The following is a 12,571-nucleotide window of genomic DNA, read 5'->3' as shown; positions in this document are numbered from 1 at the left end:
CAAACAGGGAGAGGCCCGGACACCCAAAAAAAAAAAAAAAAAAAAACTGGGATAATAATCAGCAGAAGAATTAAAAATAGAAAAGGTCTCTCTGAGGAAAGAAACTAGTTAGAAGAGGTAGAGTTACTTTTCATTCTATACCTTGTGTATTATTCAAATTCTTATACTTATATGACTATTACATCCCAAAATATACACACACACACACACACACACACACACACACACTCATTACAACCACCATTCACTAAACAATTCAGGAAAAACACTGAGAAATTCTTTTTCATTTTTCTACATTCCATGCACTATACACCAAACTTCTATTTTGGTATTTCAAACAAGACACAATTAATTAAATAAGACTCAAGAACCACCCAAAAACCTTGATAAAATGTGGTGATAGTAATAGCTTACATTTGTGTTAGAACTGCCAAAACACATCCATACCCACTATCTCATTTAATCCTCACAACAGTCTTGTGAGAGCAAATTTTTGAGATTAATAAAGTAAAACTCGGGCTTCCCTGGTGGCGCAGTGGTTGAGAGTCCACCTGCCGATGCAGGGGACACGGGTTCATGCCCCGGTCCGGGAAGATCCCACATGCCGCGGAGCGGCTGGGCCCGTGAGCCATGGCCGCTGACCCTGCGCGTCCGGAGCCTGTGCTCCGCAACGGGAGAGGCCACAACAGTGAGAGGCCCGCGTACCGCAAAAAAATAAATAAATAAATAAATAAATAAATAAAGTAAAACTCCAAAAGGTTTAAGTTATTTGCCAGCCCCCCCAATAAAATAAGAAAAATAATATAAATGTAATGGACAAGTTAAAAAATTTTTAAAATAACTTTTATACAGCCCTGAAATGTGAAAATGCTTTCCAAATTTATAATATGAGAATAACATGAGAAAAATTAAACTTAACAGTACGAATAGCCACTTTGGAAAACAGTTTAGCAGTTTTTATAGAGTTAAACATACACTTACCATATGACTCAGTAATCTCATTTAGGTTAATACCCAAGAAAAATGAAAACACATCACACAAAGACGTGCACTCAAATGATCACAGCAGCTTTATTCATAACAGCCAAAAACTAGAAACAACCCAAGTGTCCACCAACTGGTAAACAGGTAAATTGTAGTATGTCCAGATAGTGGAATACCACTCAACAAGAAAAAGGAACAAACTAATGATATATACAACAACATAGATGGATCTTTGAAGTATTATGCCATGTGAAGGTAACCAGACACAAAGGACTACATATTGTATGATCCTACTTATATGAAATTCCAGAAAAGCAGAATTATAGTAACAGCAAATCAGTGGTTTCCAGAGTTCAGGGAAGAGGACTGACTGTGCAGGGGAATGAGGGAACTTGCTGGGATGATAGAAATGTTCTATATCATGATTTTAGGGTTTGTTACACTAGTGTATAAATTTAGCAAAATTCATCAAAGTAAAAATTGGTGGATTAAAATTGGTGAATTTTATTGTATGTAAATTACAACTCAATAAGGCCAATTTTTTTTTTTTTTTTTTTTTTTTTTGCGGTACGCAGGCCTCTCACTGCTGTGGCCTCTCCTGTTGCGGAGCACAGGCTCCGGACGCACAGGCTCAGCGGCCATGGCTCACAGGCCCAGCCACTCCGCGGCATGTGGGATCTTTCCTGACCAGGGCACGAATCCGTGTCCCCTGCATCAGCAGGCGGACTCTCAACCACTGCGCCACCAGGGAAGCCCAATAAGGCCGATTTTTAAAAACTCATTAACACATAATCATATTTAACTATTGACAACAGCTTTTTAGCCTAAGTATTAACTACAGAACTTCAAAGAATATTAAAAATCACTAAATTATTAAGAGGTAACTTTTAACCAGAAAATAGATATATGAGAACTTAAAAGCTCTGAGAATGTAGCCATCTTCATCCTACTGAATTTGGCCATGTGGATAAACAGTAGTTGCCTGGCAACTAATCTAAACTCTAGTCTAGATTTCTAATAAACACACTGACTACATTAGCAGATGATCTCATGGAGGATAAACTAAGCTTTACATTGTAAGAGTTCCTTAATTATTAAAAAATAATAATGCATTTGAATTATTTATCTAAAGTATTTATCTATATAACTTTAAGAAATAAGTAATAATTATTTATTATTAACAAGGAATAATAAAAGTAGATCATGAAAAATTAAAATATGAAATTAAACATACACACACACACACACACACACACACACACACACACACACACAATCCCTTTCCTCATTCAGTCTTTTACTATAGGACTTTACTTATCTAACTATGGGATTACTGAATCCATGAGTTTGTGAGTGAATCCTTCCTCTTTACTACTTTAAGCCCTTTCCCTGCCACCGCCCAAACTGGCTCAATATAATTGAATACTTTTATTTATATATTTACATGTCTTTAAATGCATACAAGTTAGATACTTTTCTAGATATTAAATCATTCTAAAGACACCTCTCTGGACTGTAGAATCTGTGAACAATACAGAAAAATACACCATGAACTTTCTGTAACATCCATGCACACAACATACCAGAAAGCCAAACCTTCTTGATTATAAATGATCAAAATCAAGAATTACAAAGAATTCCTAAATAACAAGCAAATTCCTAACACATATGTTAAATATCATTTCTATCTTAGTGGACATAGTTTACTTTGTTAACAGCATCAGAAAAAAATATCAACTTCCAGGACACCACTTAGTGTTAGCACACTTACCAACCATATTATTTTCAGTTTTGTTGAACACTTACCCCTCTTCTGAACCCAACCTTCTTTCACAATGGTAACATCGCTCATGATGGCGCCCCTCTGAGCCCCCAACTTGGAGAAAAGGTACTTTGTGATACCAGCTTTGGGGTTTGGATTCTCTGCTGCTGCTGCCCTTCCCACTCTCTAGTGATGACTCAGCCTGGAAGGAAGTATTGAAGAAAGAATTTCTTTTTTTTCCATTCTTGCAACTCACACAGCAATAACAAACAACTAATTCTTTGTAAATGTCTTCAACTGGCCTGACCTCACATAAAAGTCTAGCTCTTCAAACTGGGGAACTTATTTATTAAGTAGTTTTATAACGAATGCACCTCCCTGGTCTTGTGACAGAACTTCAAAGGACAGTGAAACTTTTAACCTACAAGGTTGCAACAAAAAAATGTCTTAAGAAAACCACTGTCACACCTACACAAATAATACTGAAAATTTCCTTGGTAATGTGTGTTCGAGGTGAAAAGGGAAGAGAATGAAAGTGAGGTGGACTAAAAGTAAATCTTCATGTATGTCTAGTTTCAAAATCTCAGTAAATTTAGAAATAGTATGGCAAAGCAATTGTGAATGTTTTTAATTGCTGGATTTTATGTAAAAAACAATGTGCTAAGTAACCAACATTTATCTATGCTTACTCTGCCTTGTTCCAAGAAATATTTTAGGTAGATTACAATAAATAAAATATTATAAATCATATAAAATCAATTAGTTTTTAAAGTAGATGGAGTGAAACAAAGGGAATATGAAAGTGGGAAAAAGTATGGAGTATTCAGGACATGTCAAGAACTATTACAGGTGCTTACATCTATTATACAATTAACTCCATTTCATAGATGGGAAAACTGAGGCTCAGAGATTAAGTGGCTTGCCTGATTTCAACACAGCTAATGAATGATGGCTCCAAGATCTGAACCCAATCTACCTGATTCCAGAGCCTGCATTCTTATTGACTTAAGATAAAAAGAAGCCAGAGTAAAAATCTACATATTTGTGAAAGATGGACCACAAATTTAACTTGAAGCTTTCAGGAAGCAATACAAATAAGGAAATACAATCAGTTTCAATATTTTCAGTATCCATAAATATTTTAAAAAAGAAAAAAAGAAGTTGTTCAGAAGGAAACAATTCGTTCTAGGACAAAAATCTGAAATTTAACCCATAGGTCTTCGTAAGATACCTTGTAGTGTAATAAACAAAAGCCCTCAAAAATATCCTCACATATATACAGGAATATATATGAGCTTTACTGGCTATTTCTTATTGTCACTCTCAAGCTAAAAAGGAAAGTGCCAACATAAAGTTGAATTAAAGCATTTCCACAGAAAGGGACCAAAAAACATGACCCAGGAACCCAGGCATAAATTTCAGATAACCAGAAAAATGGATGTATGGACTATATAACTATACTATTTTCTAAATATGGTTTTAATAAATAGTACATAGGAATAAGTTCAAGGTTAGACTTCCTTGCTAGTGCTGAAATGAATTACAGTTCTTTTTCCAATGCAAATTAAGTACAGAGCCTAATCATTTAGCAGTCAGGAATTAAGACTACCATTCTCTTAAGAAAAGACTGACAAAGTTTATGTGGCTGAATAGAAGACCACCCCACTCATGTGCCATGGGGCTGAGGGCAGCAACTACAGGCTGGAGCAAGACTGTCCTCAAAATCATTCAGAGTCAAGAGGAATATTAGAATCTCGGTGTATTCTCCCAAAATATGTTTGACAGAATACGAAGAGAAATTCCAGAAAAATAAGAAGAAAAAGAGGGTTAAAAAAAGAAAAAAAAATTATTTGGTCAAGTAAGTTTGCGAAATTCTATAAACCATGTCTTTCTCTTGAAACAACACTATTACCATATTAAAGGTACAACATATATAATGTATAACCTTATTTATCTCAGCAAATCCTAAACTTACTTGAACACACAGGGTTTTTTTTTTCCTTTAGTAACATGTATCGAAATCCAGGGGAACACACTGTGAAAAACAGCCATAGGAAATGGCCACATAATTCAAGACAAGACCCATTTCACCATTAAAAACAGGCAAAAAACAAAAAAGCTTTCAGTAAAGAATCAAAACATCATTTTAATGTGATTTATCTAACTTCCTGAAGAACTCAACATGGTCAACTGGCTACTTAATATGAAGCTAGATAACTGAAAGGGTTAACTCTTTATACAACATAAATAATTACAATTAACCCTTGAACAACATGGGTTTGAATTGTGCAGGTCCATTTATACACGGATTTTTTTTCAATAAATACAGTACCTGCATTTTCATTTTACAGACCTTTAAACTAAGTGTGGGGAAAAGTTTGTGTTCAATTAGAGACCACAATATGTAGAATCAAAAGAACTAAAGTTTGAATCCTTATTTTATCCACACTGTTTCAGCTTCCTGCCCTTGGATAAGTCATTTATCAATTCCTTTGTTTTTGAGACAGAGATAGCAGTAGGCAGATCTCTGACACTGGGGTTGGGGTGAGGGAAGCAACCCACCCCAGTACTGGTCAAGAGTCAACTGTATAAGGGAGTTAAATATTAGAGACACTGGTGCAAAATGATGTCTTTAAAAGAACTGCACTTAGACCTTCTCTTTGGTAGTACTTACAGCAAGAGGCCTCACATCTATTAAGCCATTCTTGGTTTCTGACTATAAAATTGTATACTCTGGGTAAATGAAAATTCGTATCTTAATATCCTTGGGATTGGAAAGGGAAGAGATCAAAGACCAACACTTAGTAATAAACAAAAAATAATACACATCCAATAAACATATATAGAATATTTTCCTATTAAAATAATTTGTATTATAATACCCTTATATAAAACACTAGAAAAACAAAAGGATTTTCAAATTTTGTTCTATTTTTTTTTTAAGTGGATATTTCACTGAAAGAATCTTAAAGCTAGAAGGGACCCTCATTTTACAGTTGAGGAAACAGAAATCAAGACAGATAATTGACTTGCCCAACGTCATACAGCTACTTTATAAGAGAATCAAGACCACAAAAACAGGTACACACTTTCCACTAGCACTGCCTCTTCAGGACAAAACAATATATTGAAATATTCAGATCAACCCAAAATCAATGAATTCTGTTTTATAAAGAAACTGTTTCCAAAAACTAGTTTTTTAGATAAAGATGTTTATCAGTGCCTAAACATTTAAACTTTTTAAATGTATATTAAATCAACAGGACAAAATTTATCATCTTCAACAGGGCCAGTGAACCAGGTACTACAAAGATGGCTTTATCCATTTTGCATCTTAAAATGTTACCAAATTCCACCCACATTCATAATTTTCAGCTTTAAAATTGCTCTGGGTCACCTCTGGCTAAAATGATACATTATTTGAACACAATTTAAAAGACGTTCAAAGGTATACCACTCTAGGATTATGATCAATAAGACAGAAATAAATGCTGTCTTTAGTATAGAACCAATGCTATCGACTCTCAAGCAGTAAACTATATTCTTTGATCTACTTTTCCTACAGTGGCAACACTCTTGCACCAAGTCAAATACACTCTCCCACTCAGTCTTCCATGTTACTAAAAACACTAATCTGCCAAATGATGGGCTGTACTTCAGGCATGTAATCTGCTTCCTAAGGTAGAGTCCTACAGTCCTAACTTCTTTAGAAATGTGTTCTATCCAATGAGCTGTAAGAAAGAAAACGTGGTATATTTTTCTTTTAAACCTATTGCGTTAAACATTCATTGCTGGGTAATCTAATTTTTCCCATTCTTATAAAAAATTTCATACAAAATTCTTAGTAGATTCAATTTATAATTCACACAAAGCAGTTACACTAAACATATTTTCATACAAAATTGAGAATTTGATAATGATAATAATTACATTTGAATGTCATTTTACAATTTACAAAACATTTTCACATCTTTTACCTCATTCAATAGCATTATTATTTAGTAAAGCAATTTAATGCTGCCTGGCACATAAGAGATGCTCAACAAATATGGAATAAATGAATGAATGGATGCGTGAAAGAACAAAGATGCAGCTTTAGATACCTAATAAAGACGAAGCAAATTAATACTGTAAGTTGACAGAGAATGGTATGAAGCCATGGTAAAAACAAACCTGAACTTAAACATTATGGAAGCACCCACAAAAAAATAATTAAAGTTGAAATAAATATTCTTCCCTATTCATTAAAGTATGTTTCCTATTAATTTTAAGGCCTAACACACATTAAAATTATCCTTTTTTCTCGACTCTTTTTTTTTTTTTTTCGACTCTTTTTGTTGAGATGGTCAAGTTTCAATTCCCAAACAAATTAGGCATCAACACTGCCCAAAATTATCCATTATGGGAGGAAAAAGGGAAAGAACAGGAGATTTTCTTCAAGATACTTTTAAGAATTTTTAAAAGATATCTGTTTACTTACAGCAGCCAACCATTCAATTTTAAGCAATAAAGTTTTTCAAACATCTGTTTAAAATATCATTCGCACAACATTATATATATATATGTATATATATATATATACACACATATATGTTCATTCAGTCAATAAAGATGTATTGATTATCTACTCTGTGACAAGAACTATAATTGAGTATACAGGGGGCAAGCAAAACTAAGAATTTCAAAAATCTTTTCCAAACCTGTAATAATTTGTTATCAAAGTGCTTTCACATATATTTTCTCATTTAACTCTGAAACAAATTTGTGCAGTAGCTATAACATCTACAATTTTGAACCTAAGAAGACCGTAACCAATCAATAACGATGACATTTCCTCACAGTTACCATAACAAGTTAGTGACAAGTAACTACTTCTTCTATCAGTTTGTTATGCTTGCTACAAAATAACACAATATGAGCTCTGAAAAACATGTACAACATTTGTGAATAGTTCTGAACATTTTTTCTGTAACAAATTATATTTAAGAAGTCCAGTAAAGCATGTTTTCAAACAAATTAAAAATTAAATATAACTACAGCATCACAAACGAAATTATAATAGAAGACTAAAAGTTAAGTTGACATAAAGTTAAAAAGCACCCCAAGCAATTCTATTTTATAAAGAGCAAAATTCATAGGTTAATAATTTCCTGTATGTTAATTTCTAAGTTAAAAGCCATGATACAAATCTATAATACAACCTCCTATAAACTACTATACATTTGGCTATAATTAATACTATGTAGAATATACTTGCTCTGCACCCACATTTTTTATATACTTTAGGTACGCTAGCCAAACTAAAGTAATGAAGAACTGATATCCAAATACAATAGAAAGTTGCTACTCTGAAAAACAAGGATGGTCAAGGGTAACCATGGTGTAATTCTATGATATTTACTGATTTTAAGAAATAGGTGAAACTAATGTATGCCATAATAAATGCATAAGGCTAATGAAACTTTTAAAAGGATTTGAGGGAAAGGAAAAATAGTGGAGTGGAAGGGAAATTCAAGGTAACCTGATCTTCACTTCAAATAACTCTAAGCCAGTCTGTCCTTTTAAGAGTTATCCTGCTAAAAACATATCATATAGGGAAGTGAACCATACAAACTATATACTTTGGATACCTTTCCTCTCTTCATACTACAATACACTTTGTGGATTTTCTTTCAACTCTTTCCATATAGATATCTTCAACTGTTTCACACTATGGGAAAATACCTGAATAAGCAAAGGCAAGATTTCTAACTTTCACACAAAATATGTTATTCTAAATTGCCAATTCTTAAAAATCAGCTTTATAAACTTTGAAATATGCATATAAAACCATAAAGCATTTCCCCCCCTCTTCCCTATCCCTGTTTAGGGCATTTACATGCCATTTCAACCAACACATCCATTATTAATCGAGTAAAAAAAAAAGCAACTCATGCTGGGTGATGTATTTAATATTCTAATTTGAAACAACTAAGAAAATGCTTATTGGATTCTTCTGGCTCACCTAAACCACTGAACAAGCTCCTGACAAATTCACCCCTACATTTCTCATGTAAAATGTGGCTTGTCTCTATTTGAAGGCACTTATGTAACAACACACGGACAGGTTGAGGGTTGCTACTAAAACAATCTTAGTTGCACAGTTGGCCATATTTTTCCAATACACCTGTAAAATCCTTCTAAAATCTGACTCAGGGACCTCCCTGATTATAAAACAAAAAGAATCCACACACACACAAATGTCATTAATCAGCCTGACAGATTTTACTCCTGATTAAACTGAAAGTTAACCAGTAGGTATGGAATCCTGTAACAAAGTTCATTACAATGGTGCATTAGAAAGAGCACAGGACAGGACAAGAAACTTGGGTCCCTATTCCCAACTCTGCCCAGCCCAGACTAATGCTGTATAAGGCCCTTTAATTCTCTGTGCCTCAGTTTCCTTAGCCATAAAAATAAAAGTATAGCATTAGATGAACTCTAAATAGCTCTTATTTATTGTTCTTCAAGTTTAAAGCTACTGAGTTATCTATTTCACTTATAGATGGCATCTTAGGTGATAGTATCCTGATTATACACAGTTCCTGTGCTCAAAAGGTTAATATATAGTTGAGAAGATAAAACATTCAAACATCAATTCCACTCAGACAAAATTTGGACTAAATTCCACTACTGGCAAACATACCATCTTCCTCCCCCTCTCATCCCCTAGACTCCCAAATATAGTCAGAGGCTTTTTCAATTAACATTGAGAAGAAAAATTCTCATTTGAAAATCTCCCAGTGATTTCTTCCAATAATTTTTTTTTACTTTTCCCTCTGAATATTAGCAAAATATACCCACTTAAAAGTGTGAAATATCTGTAATTGGTGACAAATAAATATAAACAGAGTACTGAAAAGAACTAAAAACCAAATCTACAGGTCAAGAAGCATACACTAATTTACCTATCGACCACCATTTGGAGATTTCCTGGCAAAGGAAATGTTTACATCTAACATGTTCAAAGACCATGGTGCTACAATAAAACATGTAAACATCTGTGGCATTTAATTTAGCATTTGAAAGAAATGAAATTTAAAAAAAGTTACGGATCAGTCAATATGTTTTACTATATTATCTTGATTTCTGTGGAAATTATACTATACAAGTTTATTGAAATTTAGCATTGTCATTGCGAATTCTAATAATAGGCACAAACAGGTTAGCACAAACACTGAAAGAAAAAAAGTGTTTCAAAATTACTAAAGTTAAAATGAAACAAATTTTTACAATGCCAGAAAAAGTATTTTCTCCTGTGAAAATCACTTTCAAAAGTGTAACAGGCTATTGTAAAGATTAAATGCATTTATACACGTTAAGCACATATAACAGTACCTGGCACATGCAAGCGCTCATCAGGCACTGGCTAGCATTAACTCTAAATTGAATGTAGCTCTATCATACATAAAAGACCATGATAAAACATGTAAGTTAACATCAGACGATTCAGATGATTCAGGCAACTACAGAAAAGTACATGGTGTACGAAAGGAACATTTAGAATTCTGATGCGCACTCTGAAACCTGGAGTAAAAGACAGAGAAATTTTAAATAATTTAAATACTCTAACACAAATCTATAAAAATTAATCATGTGCATCGATTTATATTAACTTAAAAATAAAAATGCAAGTCAAATTACACGACTGATTTGGTCAAAATGAAATGATTTCTTTTTCTGTCTTGCATCTTATGTTAGTCATATATTTTTATGTTAAATATTTTTTAGTGCTTGAAACTTAATCACACTATAAAGACTAGATCCTATCAAATCATGTTAAAAATCCAATTAACACATCATTAACAATTGCCTTATCTTCCCAAGGGTGAATTATAGTACTAAAAGATATAACAACAAAAGAAAGTATAGCCATCTTTTCATAAAAATAGGCAAAGTTTAAGTAAATTCTAAACTTCCACAAAATTAATTTGTAAAACCAGTTCCTCCTTTTAAAGAAAACTAAGTAGTTGAAAATTTCCATCGAATTTTTTGTAAGAATGTCTCATGTTTAAATAGAAAGCTAGAGTTTAAAAAACCTTAAATCCTTACTTTGCACAAGACTCTATGCTAAGTACATGTGTCCCATATGTATAACGAAAACATGTTTAGATTTGCAGTGATTATGAAGACAAATTCATTGTCTAACAGTGGTGATCTTCTGGATGAAATGTAAATAGTAAAAGTTTTTAATCAAATCAGTCCCTACCACACAGTTCACACTCTAATATTTGTTGAATGAATGAATGAATGAAATCTTATTTAAAATATTTTACAGCCATTTAAGTTACATAAACAAAAACATCCAAAGCAATACTCTGACATACACAACTTAAACTAAGAGTCAAAGTAAAAATTAATTTTAAGTTGGAAAACAATTCACTAAAGTAATCATTACAGAACGGCTAAATGTAGGAGACAAAATGAATACAAATAATAGTTTCAAAAATTTTTTTGCAGAATTACTTTAGACATTATTTTTCAAACACTCTAAGAAAACATACTACCTACTGCAAATACACGGTACAAACATAAAACTAAAACTTTACATTCACCTAACTTCCAATGTTGCCTCATTCGTGTGATACATGCACTTCCCTTACTTTAAAATTAAAAGCTCAAACCAGTCAAAGATATTGGGATAAACCCTAGTGAGAAAAACAAAAAACAGGTCTTCAGATGCAATCTCACTGGTGAACTTTCAAAGTCAAGACTATATATCGGCAAAGGAAAAAAAATCTACAGTCCTGACTTCTATCTTGCAAATAATTATGCATCCTGTCATATACCTTAAAGCTAGTAATACTAATAAGTAGATACTCCAATAAAAGATGTTTTCACGTTTTAGACAACCACCTCCTGTAATATTCCTATTCATTTACACATATTTCGCCATGACAAGTTCTGAAGACAGTTTCCTAAACCATCTTTATGGAATTCTTCCTCCTTTGGCTTTTTCAACTATTTTCCAACAATGCATAACCTAATTTAGTGACTTTCCATCAAAAAGCCCAGTAGTTGTCTAATGATTTACAGTCCACTAAAAGATATTACATGACCATGCTTTACCAAAGATGGAACATATATCTAAATTGATGATTTGAGGCAGTCGCCAACGCATTAACTACAAAAAAAAGTCACTATTCCACATTCTTTAGCTTCATGATGAACTAAAAAAGTGTGAACATTTTATTGACACCAGTAATTAATATAGATACCTGGGTTTCACTGTTGAATTTCTACTTGGAAACGTTATCCATTACAAACTACTGGGCTTTCAACCAATTACCACACTGGTGAAACGTGTTGGTTTTATTTTCATAACATTATTTTATGGAAGAAACGTGAGTATGTCAGCCTTGACTTATGGGTAAACATTTCCTCTGCTTTCAGAAGATAAACAGTAAATACCGGTATTGAAAACAGGGCCCCAAAGAAATTCAATCTAGCCTAACTGTAGACTCCCGGGAAATCCCAAACAAGGGGTGACCCCGCCTAGGAGTCAGGGTGAACACAGCAACCAGCTCCGCTTCAACTTTGGGCTCAGAAGGGCCCCACTAGCATCATGGCTGATGCAGACCGATGCGCAGGAGAAGGTGGACGAGGAAGAGACTGGTTTGTTTACTTGCAGCCAGAGCCGCCGCCGCCGCCGCCGCCGCCGCCGCCAGCAGCGACAGCATCACTGGATCCGCCAAAGCCAGCATCTTCCGTACATTTCTATTCTTAGCACACAACTCCGGAGCGGATCAAAACCCCACTACTATTAAAAACACAGACAAGCACGTT

The 12,571-nt window shown here is 33.7% G+C and overlaps 1 protein-coding gene across 4 annotated transcripts in view; it reads right to left on the bottom strand.

Moving 5' to 3' along the window:
* The window catches only part of AKT3 (AKT serine/threonine kinase 3), a 368,454-nt gene extending 365,457 nt beyond the window's left edge, over positions 1–2,997 (bottom strand). For 2 of the 4 annotated variants that reach the window (XM_024754306.1, XM_024754290.1), the window contains exon 1: positions 2,791–2,995. Coding sequence is in view for 3 of the 4 variants with exons in the window: in XM_024754290.1 (XP_024610058.1) it covers positions 2,791–2,836 (46 nt within the window). In the remaining variant the exon portion in view is untranslated. Of the gene's footprint in view, positions 1–2,790 lie in introns of all 4 variants that reach the window. The other 2 variants (XM_024754282.1, XM_024754297.1) reach the window with 2 other exon arrangements.
* Positions 2,998–12,571: the final 9,574 nt, after the last annotated feature.

This window comes from Neophocaena asiaeorientalis, unplaced genomic scaffold (assembly GCF_003031525.2).
Source record: "Neophocaena asiaeorientalis asiaeorientalis breed wild unplaced genomic scaffold, Neophocaena_asiaeorientalis_V1.1 scaffold524, whole genome shotgun sequence".
NCBI classification, from domain to species: Eukaryota; Metazoa; Chordata; class Mammalia; order Artiodactyla; family Phocoenidae; genus Neophocaena; species Neophocaena asiaeorientalis.
The sequence above is the reverse complement of the archived record's forward strand: the minus strand, read 5'-3'. Positions and strand labels throughout refer to the sequence as shown.